The sequence below is a fragment of the Macadamia integrifolia genome, chromosome 9, assembly GCF_013358625.1.
Source record: "Macadamia integrifolia cultivar HAES 741 chromosome 9, SCU_Mint_v3, whole genome shotgun sequence".
NCBI lineage: Eukaryota > Viridiplantae > Streptophyta > Magnoliopsida > Proteales > Proteaceae > Macadamia > Macadamia integrifolia.
In genome coordinates this window covers 33582203-33601256 of record NC_056565.1, presented here as the reverse complement: position 1 = coordinate 33601256, position 19054 = coordinate 33582203, and the positions used below count along the sequence as shown (strand labels likewise).

General features: G+C 37.9%; 1 protein-coding gene and 1 pseudogene across 1 annotated transcript; one reads left to right on the top strand and one right to left on the bottom strand.

The window, feature by feature from the left end:
* The first annotated feature begins 929 nt into the window (after window positions 1-929).
* Window positions 930-4876, top strand: LOC122089733 (probable glucan 1,3-beta-glucosidase A). Its single transcript, XM_042659429.1, has 5 exons — window positions 930-999; window positions 1782-1863; window positions 2285-2637; window positions 2781-2960; window positions 3095-4876. The coding sequence occupies exons 1-5, from the start codon at window positions 930-932 to the stop codon at window positions 3178-3180; spliced, it is 771 nt and encodes a 256-aa protein (XP_042515363.1). The 3' UTR covers window positions 3181-4876.
* LOC122089732 lies at window positions 3470-4762 on the bottom strand (annotated as a pseudogene).
* Window positions 4877-19054: the final 14178 nt, after the last annotated feature.

Below are 19054 nucleotides of genomic sequence, written 5' to 3'. Positions count from 1 at the left end.
CATCATTTTAGGGTTGCATTTCTACATCCCATGACATTTTTTATGCCCAACACTATGTCTATGTACTAAATCTTCCAAAAATTAGATTTTGGAAAAAAAAAAAAATACTACCTTCAAACTCTAATCGCACAAATCCAAGTTGTAGAAGGGTTGAATCCGTCGAAGAATGCCAAAATGTAAGAAGAATTCAAGTAATTTTGGAACAATCCCCCTTGGTGGTGTCAAAACTTACGATACTCCTAGCTCTTGGTCGAAACTTGTGGAACTTTTGAAATCTGTTAAAATAGGGTCGAAACCTGGTACAAACTAGTTTCGACCCTTTGTTTCGTCTTGCCCAAGGTTGAAATTTTGTCTCGATCAAAACTAAGAACCATGAGTAAGAAAGGCCATTTACCTATGACATAAACTCCTGTATAAACTTGGAAAGGATCAACATGAAACAAGTGACTGGACAACACAAATTGGAATGGCTCTAGTAATTTGATAGTTTGAGTACGGTTGATATAGTTGAGGGCCTTGAGGCACAATCCAAATATGGTTTTTGGGGTAGTTCTTTCTTGAGAAGGTTTTCCTTTAGATGATAAATTGTATTAGGAAGGCTTTTTCAATAAGGGAGCAATATTCCTTGGAGAAACCTAACATATGTAGTCAGAACCTCCTGTGTAAGGGAAGGGAGGTTTGAGAAAGAGATAAGTAAGTACAAAGAGTTTTATGCTCTACTAAAATAACCAACCTGATTTAATTACCTTGAAAACCATTAACTGAAGTTTGAAACTTCCACTTCTTAGACAATGTTCTTGAGATGTTACAACAACAACAAACTCAGCCTTATCCCAACTTAAAGGGGTCAGCTACATGGATCCATGCAAAACAAAATAGAGAAAAAAAAATGGTCTAAACAGAAAACAGGGGAAGGATGAGATGAAAAGATGAGATATGAGAAAAACAAGATGAGAGTCGTTATTGGACCATGTTGCCCCACCATCTTTGCTCCGAAAGGTATTAATTAAACATTAGAAGTGATGGGTCACACATAGGAGAACTTATCAGGAAGTACGACCACGATACGACGGGCCCCACAGCCATTAACTTGATTTGGGTAGTACAAATCCACTGGTAGATTCTGTTTTATTGTTTTAACTGAATTTCTTCAATACTCTTGCCCAATTGGGGAGGGGGTTCCTGAAGGGGTTTGTGCGCAGTAAATGAGGTATATCTATCATGCTTGAGTAGAGTAGAGCAATGAGATTAGGTTACTCACTACCAAACCTTCGGAGGTCTTAAACCCTCCTAGTTTTCTCTGCACAATCTGTACTGGCATGAGGGGTCATTCCGTCCCTCCTTACAGTAGACCGTTGATATCCACAGGTCACTGGTACTGACATTGTCCAGTGCATCATCTATTATTAAAACTTTTTAAAATTAGACTGGATTTGGTATGGGTGTAACAATATCTCCATTTAATAGGGCACTAATATACTTATACCATCTCTTCACAATGTCCTCATCTCATACCAACACTCTTCCATCATCACCTTTGATACACCTCACCTGTTGAAATCTTTACTCTTCCTTTCTCTCACCTTAGATATCTTATGTATAGCTTTTTCCCCTTCTTTTTTGTTTAGGTTAGTATAAAGATCCTCATATTTCTTCAAAGTATCTTCAATGTTCTTGAGACGTTTCAACATCAAAAGCAAGTTACGAGAAGGGAGAAACATTGATTTAAAAGAGATTCTGATTGTCTTCAATTTTTATCTAACTTTTCTGGGTTTTTTTAGAAGATTTTGGTCTTCATCACTCAAATTCATTCTGGATTCTCAAGGGTTTCAGACTTCCTGTTGGACTTGTTAGTTGCAATGGGTATGATACAGTCCTTGAGAGTTTAGATAGTATTCTGGGCCTCTTCTCCATCTTCTAAGTTGGAGTACGGAATTATGGAGAGGGATCTTGTGATTAACAGTTCAACCTCATCATACTTAAAAAAAAATATATATATATATATATATATATCATCCTTACCATCTACATCAGCACCGTGCCTACATCCACATCACAACCAAGAAGAAAATTACAACTAAAAACTTCTGCTGTAATTTTTTTTTTTATTTCAAAACTTAATGTTTTTCATTTTAATATTTCATCAAAATATTTGACCAGGCTGATAGTGTCTCATTTGATTCAAGTTTGATGTCTAGTGAAGGCCAGCATCATTTTTGTCATCCAATTTACTCGTGAGATTAAAAAACACCCAACTAATTTATGTTATGTCATTCATTTGCAGGTATGCAAACCATCCTTCCCTTTTAGGGATTGAACTTTTGAATGAGCCCTCTGCCTCCAGAGTTCCACTGGATGTCTTAATTTCATACTATTCAAAGGGGTACCAAATTGTGCAGAAATATTCATCCTCCGCTTATGTGATTATTTGCCAGCGAATCGGCAATGCAGATCCATTGGAGCTGTATCAAGCCAATATTGGGTTCTCAAACATTGTGGTCGATTTGCATTATTACAACCTCTTTGACACATTTTTCGTTAATATGAGTGCTGCCGATAACATTGAGTACATACTCAAGAGTAGGCAAACACAACTTCAGGTCCTGAACAAAGCAAATGGTCCATTAGTATTTATTGGTATGGCAAGATCCCCTTCTGGTTTGTTTCAATGATCTCTACTTTGCTTTGATAGAATATAGAATTGACCTATTTATAAAAGATCTTTGAGTTTTGTCATTTTGCAAAAAAACAGTGATATTGTGATTTGTGGATGGATTCAGGGGAATGGGTGAATGAATGGACCGTGACAAATGGTTCTCAAGTGGACTATCAAGATTTTGGAAGATCCCAGTTAGAGGTTTATGATACAGCCTCCTTTGGATGGGCATATTGGACACTCAAGAATTACAGAAAACACTGGGATTTTGAATGGAACATCAATAACAACTATCTCCAATTAGGTAAAATCTGAGGTTATCCACTACAAGGCTTATGTTCAATCATTTATTGATTCTGTCTCTGAATTTATATTAGTTAAGTCCAATTTTGTATTAGGTTTAGTTTTACATTAGCTCTTTTTCAATATTCCACACAGGTGAGTCATCAAAGCAGAAAATTTCAAGTGGTGCTTGGTTGCTTGCATTGGCATATTGGTGTCTTAATTTGGATTACATATTATGACAGAACAAACCAAAGTTACCTCACAGATACATAATAGAAGAGCAATATATTCAGTTCTTTCTTAGCCTTCATGGCTCATCATCACACACATATCTGAACTGTAAGTGTTTCAAATAGCATCTGAGAAAAGATCCAACCATCCACGGAATATGAATACTGTTGTAAAATATTGAGGCTCATATTTGGCATTCTTTTTTTATACTATACATTCAAAATATCAAATTCAGTTCTTGCTTCCAAAATAAGTGCCATTTTGAACAGCTTTTCTTACAAATTTAATGTCCATTGTCTAAAGCCACTGTTTATGGATCAGAATGTACACTCTCTTAACCACCTGGGCAATAGAAAAATACCCAAGAAAAATCACCACCAGAAAGCCAAAATAGGACAATGGCAATATACCTAGTTCCATGACTTTCCCAATTGGTGTCAAAGGAATTGCAATCGCAATTGCAGAAATCATGACAGTAGAGCAGATCAGTGGCCATGATGCCACTTCCTGGATGAATGGGATTTTTTCAGTTCGAACCAAGTGGATTCCCTCAATAAACCAAGCTGAATGGAAGAAGTTGGCTTGTAGTGGACTGTGGGTCCCATAGTAGAAACAGATGAACACAAGGGTGACAATATCACAGATAGAAAACAGAGGTGCATTCCACAACAGGAACCAGAGTAAGCCTTTGGGGGACCATTTTTGTGGGATCTTCACATAATCTTCCTCCATCTTGTCCCAAGGGGATTGGTATTTGACCTACAGTGTACAAGAAGTTTTGTGTCAGGAACTGCCTTGGGGTCAATGGCTCGAATGAGAGGAACAACGTAGCAATGCGGAGTGACAAGACACTGCCTATGTTGGCAATCACCGACATATTTATGTATTTAAAGGTCTTCCCGTAGGTGAAGTGCCCCGCTCAATACCTGCAACGAGGACATTGAGGTCTTTCTCTGGTAGTTTGATGTCAGCGAAGTCCTTTGCCATGCTTGCCCCTGAATCAACTGAAATCCCGACATCAGTGGCATCCAAGGCAAAGGAATCAATTATTCCATCTCCAAACCCCAACAATGTGGTTACCAGACTTGCAAGGACTGGACTGCACAGACCTTCTGAGTCAGGGTGAGAAGGCTAGCACTGTTACTTAACTGTTTCATGGAAGGTAGCATGATCAAGGAGCTCCATATCAGGTCCACTGATCACATGGGAGGTCCTGATACCCACCTCCTTGCATATCTTTATTGCCAAGCAGAGTGAGTCACCAGTCAACACCTTTGCTTTTACTTCTTTCTCTTGCTTTGCAGATTTCTTCGGAGGGTCAAAGAAGGTTAGAAGACCAAGGAAGATCATGTTTGATTCAACTTTCTCATTGTTTGTTGTATACACACCGTTTTGTTCCTGCAGTGTGAAAAAAGTTTGGTTAATAACAAGATTGTAGGAACCATTCAGTATCATCCTGGAGAAGCTTCTTAAGCATTCAGTCATCTCCAAGAAGAACTCAGAATGTCGAAATGAGTTGTCAGTAGACCTGATTACAGTTGCAACCAACTCTAGTATACTGTTAGCCAAATACCAACCATTGTCCAACATAATCTGGCTACCTTAGAAAAAAAGTGACAAAAGTTGATAAAAGCATGGGTGACTGAAAATGAAATGCACTCTAGAACTAATTTGACAGTGCTTGCAGTCTAATCGTTTTTTACAATTATTTACAGGCCAGCACTGCTATTGTCCTCTTACCAAATAACCCAAACATGTGTGACCAGTGATCCAGTATATGATCCATGACCAAATATGACATTGCAAATTTTTATTTTTATTTTTGTCATGAAAAGAGTATATCTCAGTACTAGCCAATCAATACATGTTTTATGGTATTTGTCCACCTACTTAAGTGGGTTTATATAATTAGTCTGCAGTGCTTTAGACATTTACTATACATTTCATGCCATAAATCCACGATGATGATGTCAGGGGCAAGAATTTCTAAGGAGATGGTCTAACAGGAGCTCAAGAAAAGAGGGGGGGGGGAATTATGACAAATTTCAACTTCTGGTTTGGTTTTCTGAGTAAAATGAGAAGCACTGACTCTTTCCATTCATTGCAAGCATCAAAGATGAGTTATAAGCACAGCTATGAAGATAGCAGAAACTGTCCTGATGAATATGCACCAAGTAGGATCATGATATTCAGTACGCTTGAGACTGATTGAAAAGATAGTTATAGTTAAAAAATTTGCATATAAATATTTCTGCTAGATTCCATTTCAAGGATTACAAAGCTAAATATCAGAGAATGAATGCCAGCTTGAAATCCAGTAAGCTGACGCCTATGTGACCATCAAAATTCATTTTCATTACAAATTCTGCCGTATAGATTTATTTTCCAGGTCTTAAGTGACTATAGTCTTCTTTGTTTAATTTGATGTTGGTTCTTCTAGACATTCAGGAGCAAGGAAGCAATTGAAGGCTTTCTAAGAACCCAGCAGTGTGGGCTTAAAATCAGAGAACAAGGCTATAATATAATGCACAAGAAGTGCTAGATAAGTTTCCTTTTTATTTTAAAGGGAAATGGGTTGTGCCATGCCCTGATGCACCTGCATTTTGATATATATTAGATCTATTTCACTTATTTAGTGATTTTTGTAAAATTTCCCTATTGTTTCTGGGCACTGAACCACCTTTAAAATAACCCCATCCAGCTTATGATAGTTGCAAACTAAAGAAGTAAAAGAGAACTAGAACTAAGAAATAACTAACTGATTGATGGATATTGATTGTTTCTCTTTCATGGTATCTCCATTATCCTTAATGGCAAATCATTCATGGTCCCATTTACTATCTTTTAGTCTCAAAACCTGAGATGGTCCTAAAGCAATGGCAAAAGGTTGGAAATTAACTATTTCAGGATCTATGTTTAGGCGTATTTTCAAGTTGGGGGGGGGGGGGGAAGCAACTCAATGCATGAGGCTCCAGCTACTACAATTCCTGCGTACTTTCAAGGGAATTGTGTCAAAATTTGCACCCCTCATCTGAATGCTAAATCCATTTCATTGCTTCTGTGGTGGACTACTTCTGTGTACAATTAACAGAATAAAGACCCTAGTTGGGTAGGAGTAGGTCTCTCCATAAAGAGGTAGAGATGCTTTCCCATGGGCTGCCTGTTTGTAGTTTAAACTTGGACGATTGATTGTTGTCTTTCCCGTTGTGAAGCTCTTTCATGTTGGTTTTTAATGCTTTGATTAGTTGCAAAGAGGACTTGTATCACTATCTTAATTTACTATTCCAATGGACTGGAGAAGAAGATCTGGGTTATTTCACTTGCTATTGCTGGGTTTTGGCATCTGTGTTCTCCAAGTAGGCAGACTGAAAACAGCAGAAAGTGGGTCTGTTATACCTCAAATTGCATGTTTCATGCATCCAATATTTATCTTCCAGTCTAGTGTATTTCCTATATTTTTACCTTGGAAACATAACACCAATAAGCACATAAGATATCTGCCGAACTCCTCTCTCAAAGGCATCTGGTGGTGGCTGTTTTCCTATAGTATAGTTGAAAATATGGTGCTCATACAAGTCCTTGATCCCGTGGAAACAATTAGACCTGTCCCAGAACCTGAAACTATACTTGTTTCCTGCATTATGGTATCAAATCCAAACAGTAAAAATAGCAAATAAAAAAAGAGTTGCATATTCGTGTCAAGGGGGCTGTGGAGTGTGGTCTACCTCACTGTGTGCTTTCTGCTTAACTACCCAACATTCCTTACCGTACATCATTGCTGATTATATGACTGTCCTGTAAGAATTTCCTTTTCTAAGTTTTAAAGGACTGTGTCGACCACACAACAATCCAGCCACACTTCTCCACTTCATCTGTCATATTTTAGTTCTCTGTGAAATGTCATTGATGAGTACATCATCAGGGCATTTAGGATATATCAAAGGAGACTCCAACATGTACAACAACATGCCACTTATGGCATATTTCTACGTACTTGGAAAGATGATTCCGACTGTATATGGTGCTCAAAATCTGACTATCGGATCTCCCGAAACTGATCCCAGAAGTCAAAATCACAAGGAAACCCAAACCGAGAAATGACCAGATTGTCCTTGGATCTGGTGGGTCCGCCAAAGATGTTTTTTTGGCAAACCCATCAAATTTCACCTTTTTGGGCTTGAATCCCAATAAATAGGGCCCCATTCCACTTCATAAGACATGGGTTGTGCACTCATCACTAAAGATGTGAATTTGAAACCGAAACCATTTATCGAAACCGAACTGAGCCGTTTACATTGAAACCGTAAAACCGTTTAGTAAATGGTTTGATTTTGGTTTCAAGTTTAAGACCAATTAGCTATATGGGTTAGTTCGGTTTTAACCGTTTAACTCGTCGGTTTCAAACAAAATTGACACCATGAAAACCGAACCGTTTACAGTGTCAAAATTGATCGATTTAACCCGTATAGCAATTTAATAGAATAAGGGGTTAACTCATGTGTTTTCAATGCCTCATGCTCTTTAATTTTAGAACACTAATGATAAGTTGTGTTCATTAGCAGCTTTGTTTGTATTTCACTTTCTACATGTAATATTTTCTTTTGGTTAGTTGTTTAGTTGTTTTAACAAAATAGGTTGGGATTAATTTAGGGAAGAAATTAGGACCATAGAGGTTGTTCAACAGTTTATTCAATAATTTACTCCTATTATGTAGTTATGTAGTTAAAACCTTGCTTGTTCAATGCCTTGTTTAATTTGATACAAGATTGAAACGTTTATCAACAAAAGCAAATTTTTGTAAGCATGCGAATAAACTAACAAACCGATTGCTAACCATTTAGAAACCGTATGAATTAAACCACAATCAAAACCATTTAAAACCGTGAATGTTCATACTCTTGAGAATGTCATACTCCTGCTTGCAACTAGCTTGTATCGCTGAACTCAAAGTACTGAAGGAAGGGATATGACCTGTGTTGCGTAACATTAATACCAAATTATAGAATTCGTAATAGAAATAGGAAAATAATGTAGCCAAATGGACTTATATGCATCATACAAGTGTTGTGAAGCATACATTGCATCATTTGAATTGCATGTGCTTGCTTGCCCCCACCCCTCATAGAGCTTGGGAAGTTCACCCCATTTTTGTTGTTATTTTTCTTAGATAGAGACATCAAACCAGTTTCTAGAAAAGAGACTTCTGGAGTTGCTTCCGCCACTTAGTGGGTTGTTCTAGACACCGAGGCGAAACACGGACCTGACTACGGGTGTGATGATTGTGCATATGGACCAGTGAACTACTTAGTGACTTGAGTGATTCTTTACTTTGATATATTTTGTGTGTGTGTATATATATATATATATATATATAAATATATGCAAGTCGGTATTATGTACCTTTAACACCAGTTTTCTATGACCTTGCCTTATGTATTTGATTTTTAGTGATCTTGGTGCATTGTGTGATAGCCTACAACTTCATGATCCTGGTACTGTTGGTTGACTGGGAATGATAAAGTATCAAGTGCCACATACCTTAGCCTATGGAAGACAGGGTGTGACAATACCATTATAAACCACAAGAGAAGACACAAGATTTAAAGTGGCTTGATCCCCTTGACCTACATCCACTACCTAGCACTAGACAAGCACTTGGACTTTCACTAACAATATTGGTCTTCCAATGATGCGAATTAAACTTTACAAAGTTGTTTTCCCAGATTAACAACCCAAGTATTTTCACAAGCTCATACTCACAACCCGGTAATTTCCTGGGATCACTACCTACAACCCAATCCTTTCTCAAAAGATTAGTCCCTCGCACTTTCACGAAGTGATGAATGAGTTTTTAAACTCAATATACAAATACATGTTTGTAATAAAATAATCAAATGAAGCTCAAAGCAATAAACCCTCTAACCTACGGTAGATATACAAAATCAAAACACTTAATTTCCCATGACAATAGTGGCCTTTGGATACTCAGACCATACCACAACAATTGCCATCACAATTAAAGGAGTCTCTCACAGTCAACCTCGAGCTGAATTCTTAAGCACCACACACTACCACCCTTCTTCCACACTCCACAATCGACCTCTGCAGTAGACATCGCTTAATTTGCAGTTGACCCCAAGGTTCTTTCGTAAGCCTAAGAGAGCCTTCATGTAATACAGTTTTTTTTTTCTTAGCTTCAGGCGGGTGACTTTGCCAACTTGCCTAGTGATATATACACATGATTTCTAGGCCATTTTGACTTGATCAAACATATGATTAACCTTCTAGCTTCAAGGTCAAGTCTATAGCCAAGTACCACTAAGGAAAGAGTTAGGGTTGCCACAATTTGTTAGGCCAATTATGACTTGAACCATTGGTCTAGTTTTGAGGTAGTTAAATCATTGGTCATGATATAGGTTAAAATCATGGAGGAATCAATACAATTTAGGATTCTAAGAAATAAACTAGTAAAAGCATACCCTAACTCTATAACTTAAGAGTCTAGTCTTCACAACCATAACCCCATTGAAGCTTGATGAAGATGTAGACACTCGGCTTCCGAATCACTTGAGCTCTTTCAATCATAAACAACCCATTTGTTAAAATCTTCTAAGGGCCCGTTTGATAACGTTTTTGTCATTTCTGTTTCAAGAAATGGCAGAAACATAAATTTCCGTTTCTAGAAACAGAAATGGAATTGAAGGTGTTTGATAAGTCATGCTTTTAGAAGTCGATGATAACCAGTGAAAGAATTACCACAAGTCATTTCCAGAAATGGCGAAACAAGTTGAACTTGTTTCGCCTGAGTCGTTTCTTGAATCATAAATAAGTAAAAATTTCTATTTCTATTTCTAAAAATAAGTGAAACGAAACAGTTTTATCAAACGCTTTTTGCTCCGTTTCTGCTGTTTCTGGAAACAGAAACGCGTTTCTTGAAACGTTATCAAACGGGCCCTAAGGTCTCTTCTTAATTGTAAACAACCCATTTCATTTGGGTTTCCCACCTCTTTGGGATAAGAGAGTAGATAGAGATGTGTGTGAAGAAGGATAAGTGAGTAGAGAGAGAAATGTGGGAGGAAGGGGATTTGTGAGGAAGAGAGGATGTGTAAGGAAAGGTATTTGGGTCCAAACATAATAAAAAAATATATCAAAAAAGGTAAAAGGTAATACATATATACTTTTATATTATGAGTTCTTCTAGGTGTCACTATGCTTAGTGAAGTATAATGCTTCATTATTTGCCACTTGATAGTACATGGGTTAGTCCACGTGATAGAGAACCTCACACACATCTTATTGACCAAATGTTAGTCCAAACTAAGCAATGAAAGTTTTTCAAACTCTAATTCAAAGGTTTTGTAAAATTATCAAAATACCATCAAATAGTGATAAATATACAGGGGAAGAGTTATTTGGCCGGGAGCATGGCCCCTACACTAGTGCATGGCCAATGGGAGCACAGGTGGAAGAATCAACAAGGTGGGGATTTTCACATTTCATGGGGGCAGTGCAGTTATTTTGCCCCATCTGTGTTTGGGCGAAGCCCCCCACACTCCTGCATAGAATCTTTTTTTCCCAAATATAAAATACAAAATGACATATTTTGTAATTTTAGCTACTTTCTCTATTCATTCTAAGCTGAAATTGTACCCATTAAGATGTTTGCCAGATCTTCTATCACATGGATGAACACATTATTGCCATGTGGAAAATAGTGAAGCATTACATTTCACTAAGCATACTGATGAGAAAGAAAACTCATAATAATAATCATAGTAATATGATATAATATGATATGGGAAAAGGTTCTATGAAGATATGACAAAGGGACAGAAACACTCTTTCTATCTCTCTCATCCTTACATTGAATAAGCTTTATGCCCTCTTATGTATAAAATTGTTTCATTGCTCCACATTGGTTTGTAATTTGTTATCTCAAAGAACCCTCTCACAATATGAGAAAATCTTATCCTAATCAAAGTTGGTGGGAAAAACAATGTGTAACTCTTTTTTTTTCTTTTTTTTTTTAAGTGTGGGGGTGGGGTGGCGGGGAGGCCCAGGGGCTATTTAAGGATAGGAAATAAGAATGTTGCCCTGTGGCATCCCCCTGTGCCCTCTTGCATGGAACAAAGAAAACCTGACCCTCCCCTTAGATGCTTGTGTGCGCATTCATAGCAGCAGCCTTTCCCTTTATTATACTTTTCTTTCAACGGGGTAGTCCTATATTCCACATTTATACTCGGGAAACACTTGCAAGATAATGACACCTTGTTTGTATCCAGTTTTTTTTTTTTTTTCTTCCAAACACTTAAAGCAAATCAAACAGTACCATTGGGTTAACTGAACTGCATGGAGTAACTTTAGAGGACAGCAAACCAGACCTGTGTTTGGTATGCATTCTCGGAATTGTTTATGGGTTGAGAATGCATTCTAAATCAAGAAAATCGAAGATCAGAATACGTTTCAAACAGAATCTATTCTAAAAATACATAGCAAACACAGCCATAGTGACTTCGTTGACCTTAATTTACATTGAATAGGGTTAGCTTCACCTGCACTTTATACTCTTTTTCCTTCATGTATGCAGAATAGATTTACAAACAATTTATACTCAATGAACCTGGATGATTTTGAGACCTTGGTGGAAGAGAATCTTATATTGTTCTTCGCTATAAGAGAATCGTATACTGTGGCTAGTTGATCATCTTCAGGTTTTTTTTCTTTCAAAATTTTGAGTGTCTTCTAATTTGGATACCCCAGATGGGTTAAATTAGAAAGAGACAGTGTAAAAGCAAGTCCATACCAGTAGGCTAGTAACCAAAGAGAGGGACAACGGAGATTCTCATCTCCCCACTTGGACGTAAACCCATCCAAGTTCACTGAAAGAAAACCATAAATATAGACCCAATATTGCTAGTCCTCTTCAATATTCATCAAAAGGATTACAAAAGCACGTTTGGTGTCCCCTGGAGTTCCTCTATTCACTTCAGCTAAGACCTGTTCTCTAACAAAACTTGCCTAGCTGAAGTGTTTGGAGGAACTCTGGGTGCCACCCAACAAAGTTCTCCCACTTTTCATTTTAAAGTTGGGAGAGGATTATCCGAGCAAGCAGGGTACTCAACACCCTCTCATAATGATTTGTTTAATCATTATTTTTCTCTAAAAAAAAATCATTATAATAATAATTCATGTGAGGAGGCATAGCTTACACCTTAGGCTCAGATAGCCTTTTTCCTTCAAAATATTATAATTTTTGTGGGAACGACTGCTGCCAGGATGCATTGTGTATGTTAGTGTTTCTCTGTGTCTATCTCTCTCTTCCTTCCTATTAAATGACATGTTTCCCCCTATTGTTATTGTGAGAAGAGAGAGATAGACAAAGGAGGTGCTTACATATTGTAGGGTACAAGCCACTCAAGGTTCTTGTATTGATAACTCACAATAGTTTCATGGTTTTCTTCTTTGGGGTTTACCTACTTCGCTCGTTACAGATTTTATTGTTCTATTTTAGTTTTGCCTGACTTTGTCTAAGGTTTCTATTGATGGCAATCAGTTCAGGTTTGGGTTTGGGTTTGATTTGATCCCTAATTCAAGATAATAGGAGTAAAAATGTCTTTTAAATTTAAGACCAAATACCATGAACCTCCAAGAGGACGAGTGTCATTCCAAAACATGGGATAGGGGGTGTAATTAGGGTGTAGCACAGGGAAGGCTATCTTATTTACTCATTTTTATGGAGATCATAAGTAAGGAGAAGAACAAATTTTTCCTCTCACTAAATAAAACTAATTAATTTCATAGAGAGAAGCAATTTTTTTTTTTTTTGGGTAGGATCATCTCCTGTTTCTCACCTTCTCCACTGGAGATCATAGTTCTCTCTCACCCCAAAATCATTGGCTTTTCTTCATGTCCATAGTGTTTAGAGAAACAAAATCTCCCAAGTGAGTTTCTTCTTCAAGGAAATTCAATGGAGCCTTAAATTGTGAAATCATAAACATAAACTTCAAATAAGTCTAACTGTCAATTGAGAACAACTTTAATCTCAACCAAATATTTAATTGGAGTGCATCAAACACTTGTCAAAAGAAATTTCTGGAGAAATATGCACAAAATACACATTCTTACCTTAAATTCTGAATTTTGAAACACATCAATATACATTCAATGATTCAAACACATAATTTAGACTAAGGAAGTGTTTGGTTTGCATTCTTGGAATGCATTTTATGCTTAGGATGCATTCTAGGGTGTTAAAAACAATGTTTGGTATCCGCTATCATCTTTAAGCATCAGAATGCAGTATCAATCGCGATCCATTCTAGAATGGGCAAAATGACCCATTCCACGCACTGAGACAAAGGGGGGAAAAACACGTTCTCAGTGACCCCTACAAACCCGACATTATCCTCAACCTTTTTTTCCTAAAAAATGTAGGAGCTTCAAGGGAGCTTTTGGTGAGAAGAGCCACTGCGAGAGCTTCATCGAAGAACTGTGACCTAAGGGACCTTCGTTCCTTCAAAAGACTTCAACCAAGCTTCACTCCTTCGAAACACTTTGACAATCTTTGCTTCAAGGTCAGATTTATCTCTCTCTCTCTCTCTCTCTCTCTCTCTCTCTCTCTCTCTCCTCTCCCTCCCTGTGTGTGTTGATTTCTATATTGTACAAATCAATCACTCTATGTGTTAGCAAGTATTGGAAGAGGGGAATAACTGGGATTTAGATGAATTTATATTGATTTTCGTCTGATTATTTTAGGGTTTCATTGTTGATTGTTTTAGGGTTTTGTTGTTGGAGAATTGTGATTCCTTCAAAGAACTTCACTCGATCTCTATCTCAAGGTAAGATTGTCACGTCCCATTCACATTAAACCAGATCGATGACCGAATTACCTCCGGGTAACCCAAGAATCACCAGGATCATCTGATATAGTAAACCACAACACAACATGCACCACAACATATGAAAGTATAATTGAATATTTCAGCAAAAGGCTTATCACATATATCTGTAAATTTTTTCACTACTCTTGATACCTAAATTGTTATACATAGTATATATATATGTACATGTGGTCCCGCAGGCATGAAAAATACACAAGAAAATAATAATTTAAATATCTAGAGCACAAAAGGGGAATACATCAAAAGAATAAAAAAGGTGATGATCAGAAATTGCTACTGTTGTCCTGCAATGTAACCCTCGCACACGCACCCGGCACCTTGCCCAAAACCTTTTGGAACCCACCAGTCCCCTACCGAAAACTTGTCTGTGGGCCCTGACTCCTGCTCCTCCATGGGGAAACCTGCAAAATCATATAAAATATATATATACAAGGGATGAGCTCACTAGCTCAGTAAATGGGAAAAAAGATGCAAACAAGCAGTCGCATTTCAAATGATCTTATATGCATGCAATTTATTTTATGTCTATTCGCCTAAGCAACAATGCTAAGTCATAGGTTACGTGCTACTCACAACCACAGTGCGTGTATGCCCAAGGTACGAGTCGCATTCTCCATCCCGCGATACACCCATAGGGTTGTCGGAGAGGGCCGGCCGTGAGTACTTGAAAAAGTAAATCGTGGCCGAACCACAACAGAAAATAAATGTAGTATGCTTGGCCCTCTGAATATATCATCAAGGTTTCCAACTGTCTTAATGATCAGCCAAGCGTACTTCTAACCACCATGGCAGTCCGCAACCGACGCTTCCCCCTAGTGATAACTCAACACCTAAACCCTTGTTGGAAAGGGTCATAGCACGAGAGAATGTCAACCTAAACCCAATGCATCTATATGAGATAGTGCGACTACAGAGTGCTTCAGCGTCCCATTCCACGGCGCACCAATGCGTTCGTTCCTAAGGCAACTACAACGTCTAATCTAGCAATTCATCACATATCTAACAAATCATCATTATCCAATAATTGAAATAATCCATGCTCATAATTCAAAGCAAGTAAAAAGTGTTTGGAAATTTAAAGATACAACATAAAGATTCATAAATGAATCCTGCAATAGACTAGACATATGCATAAAGATGGCATCCATAATTAGTAAGATGATATATAAAATGGAAATGACGCAATAAACACTCCAAAATAAAATCAACATCCTCCCTCCACTTACTTATTCACATACAAGAATGTGCACACTTGATACGAGTGAGATTCGACGTGTGAAGACGATGGTCACAAAAGCCTAATATAGAAAGGACTCTTAGAATACGTCCGTTCCGAGACCATAAAACAATGAAAGACATGGTCACAATGTGTTTAATAACGCAAAGGTGGATGTCGATGAAGTTTGAGCTCGAACGGAGCTCATTGGACCACAGGTGGGTCATACAGGTGGGTAGGAGGACCCACCTGTGCAAGCTACCCATACAGGCAGCACCCCATACCACACCAGTGGGTGTTACCGGCGGGTCTAGGTACTCACAGGTCCTACCTGCCTGTAGGACCCCAGGGCCCAGCCAAGACCAGTGGGTCTAGGTACCCACCGGTCCTGCCCACCTGTAGGCTCCAAGGCCCAAGAAAAATTAGTGGGTTTGGTGACTCGCCGGTGCCACCCACCAGTGTCCAGCGGGTTCTGCTGTCTTACTTCCTTTCTTCACCCCACCTTTTGGGAACCCAAGGGGGGTCGTTTCCTTCGTATTTTTCACACATTTAAGACTTAATCCACATGAATACAACATAGATCTAAGTTCAAATCAAGATTTGGGAACAAATCATACCTTCAGGTTCAAGAAACCCCAAAACCTAAGATCCTTCCTCCAACTCAAGTTATCACTTAAATGCTTTTAGATCTTGTTTGTTCCTTCTTTAAAACCTTCAAAGACAACACATAGACTCTCTCTTAACTCCTTGATTCGACCACACAAGAGGGTTTCACCAGATTCAAGGGATTTTGGCACTTACCTACCTCAAATCCCAGTGCTCAAAGTTTCAACCACCTTTCCGGTGTCAAAACGGCAAGATACGGTTTCGGCAACAAGTGGGGAACACTTTCCCCCACATTTCCTTCCCATTTCTTCCTTCTTTTTATCCCTCTTCTTTACTCCTCTTCACCAATCTTGCTGAAATAATAAATGGGAGAAGAGTAAATGCTATTTATAGTTGGGTAATAAATATCTACTAAGGTGTGCTTGGCTTTGACACCTTATGACCCAAATAGCATTAAACTGCGATGCCAAGCGAAGTAGCTAGTAATACCAGACACACATGACTCCATTACAGCAGGGAACTTGAAACACGCGTGATCATCCAAGTTGGGCTTGCTAGGGCCCACATTTTCCCTACAGGTGGGTCGCATGGGAGGGTCGTACCCACCTGTTGGCCAAAACATGGCCAACCTTGTGGGATTTCGATGGGAAAGGGGTTCTTAATGCGTATTTCACTCCCGCCATTTGTCATGGACTAAATTCTCATTATCTAATATGACCACATACCTTCTCTACTCATACATAGCCTTATGATATATGCAAGGGTATGGCTTAGGCTTGAGAACCACATCGGGCACTGGCTCGAATTTGTCCCACCACCCCGCATTCGAAGTCACCCTTGCTGTCATATACCATAAGGCACCCGCATCAACCCTTGTCGATTCAGACCTTGCATGACCAAACCGAACTAACCGGTCAATAAACCGGGTTTAGAGAGCAATGCACTACAAAGATTCTTCTCTCTTCCTCTGATTCCTTCCTATCTCTTATGTTTTCACGTTGCTAGACAACTTCCTTGAAATTGGCACCTAATGAACCCTCCTCAGGTCTAACCCATCAAAGCTCTCACGTAACCACAACTCTTATCTCTCTCTCTCTCTCTTTGTTTGTGTGTGTCCAAATACATTTTAATGCGATTTCTAAGAATATTAATCTATTGTTTTCTATATTTAACCCTATTAAGATATTGATCACCCAACCATCACCAGATTCAATTGTACAAGTCTTTTTCTATTCAATTTTTTCTTCTAATTTTGAAGAACATAATAGTTTCTCAAGTTTTCATTGGTTCTCATTTCTCAGCTTGAAGATATTTTGATAATCTTTTGAGAATGTCAATTTTTTTTATGTTCAATGTATGGTTTGTCTTAGAATAGAGCAATAGTATTTGGAATGATGATCATAACCAATTGTGACTATATGTTTGACAACACCCTTTGGATATGATGATCATAACAAGTTGTGACTATATTGAAATTTGTTTGTGCTCTGTTGGTTGATACCCATTTGGTGCTTTAAGCTTTTGTTCATCATTTCAAGCAACTTAATCCATAGTCCCCTTTGTCTGGGATTTGAAGTGATGTACTAAGTTGATTCTCTCTTGCTTGTGTGAGGATTTGAGTGGTGTATGATCTCAAATCTCTCTAGTTTTCATTATTTCTGGTTCTTGGTGGGTGAATGCCCCTTTGTTTTAAATTCTCTACCCTGTCCCCCACCTATTCAATGCCTAGAACTTTAATGTGAAGCCGAGGATTTCTTTAGCCCTAAGAACTATAGTGCGAAGCTGAGGATTTCTTTAGCCCTAAGAACTATATTGTGAAGTTGAGGATTTCTTTAGTCCTCAGATGTGCAAGCTAATTCAGAAAAAAGAAAATTCTAGCCATTCAATGGCCAACATCTCTAAATGATGTATGTCAACTCTTGATTTTCTATAGACCAAACAAGAATATGGTTAAATTGATGCTGGCCTTTTTCTCTATTTGGGTTTGCCAACTTTGGACAAGAAAGAACGACGTAATGTTTTCATGAGCATAGAAAGGATCTTACACAATGGAGATGGTAGTTGAAGAGTTGAGGCAACTAATGTTATTTTGGGACAAGCAGGTTAGATGAGATTAGTGTTTTAAAAATTGGGGATCTGATTCTAATAGGCTGGTGCCAATCTTGATTCTGATCAATCTGGATTGGAACAACCCTTTATAGAAAGTGTTGATGTTTATTGAGTCTGATTCTTCACTGATCCTGAATTCCTAATTAGCTATCATTGAAAGACATAGTTAATCCATATTCAAAGAGTACATGGTGATATGATGGAACAAAATGCAACAGGTTGATGGGGATCCTTGTTTTTATAACTTATTTATTTTTTGTCCTTTTATGAATTTAAATATATAATTGTATGAGTTGTTGCAGGCACAACGATTAGGAGCTATAGGCATTGTCATCTGGACTAATTAAGTGGGTGTGGTGAATCAATTTAAAGAGGATCAAAGTACTTGGCCACGGGAAATATATTGTTTTTTGTTGAATTTGAAATATTTAAGTAGATGTTTGTAAGTTTTAATCTAGTGAAAATATGTCGTGGTCAAGTGGTGGTGGAGCATCAGTTAGCCATCAACGTTAAGACTGAAGGGATCAGTAATCAACTTCTAATTTCCCGGCCTTCCTCCCCCTAGAAGTTTTTTAATGATTTCATTTTCCATGCTTTGTTGAGATGGAGGCCCATGTAATCATTCGCATTATAATGTGGTTTTATCTATTCATAGTAAAATATACATGACAACTTGTAAGGCTCCATTTGGTATCTTTCTAAAAAAACGTTTCTGGAGTTTTTTCGTTCTATTGGAACGAAAAAACGGAATCTTCTGTTTGGTGCACTTATGGTCCGTTTATGTTTATTTGGAACAAAAAGTGAAAAAAAAAACTGAAAAAAACGATATTGGACTTGGAGTTCCGTCTTCCCAGTTTCATTCCGTTTTACAAAAAAAAAAAAAAAAAAATCCCGATAAAAATTTGAAATTTTGAAACACCATTTTTTCGTTTAAAAACTGTATTTTGACCCATGAAATTTTCGTTTTTGACACGAAACGACGTTTTTGGAACAGAAACGATAGCAAACGGAGCCTAAGTAATTACGGGGTTTTTTTTTTTTTTTTTTTTT

Excerpts from the sequence above, each read along its gene's own strand:
- LOC122089733 (XM_042659429.1), top strand. The coding sequence starts at position 930 with ATGAGATATGAGAAAAACAAGATGAGAGTCGTTATTGGACCATGTTGC. Across the intron at positions 1,864-2,284 it reads GGACTTGTTAGTTGCAATGG|GTATGCAAACCATCCTTCCC; the intron begins GTATGATACAGT and ends ATTCATTTGCAG. Across the intron at positions 2,961-3,094 it reads TAACAACTATCTCCAATTAG|GTGAGTCATCAAAGCAGAAA; the intron begins GTAAAATCTGAG and ends TATTCCACACAG.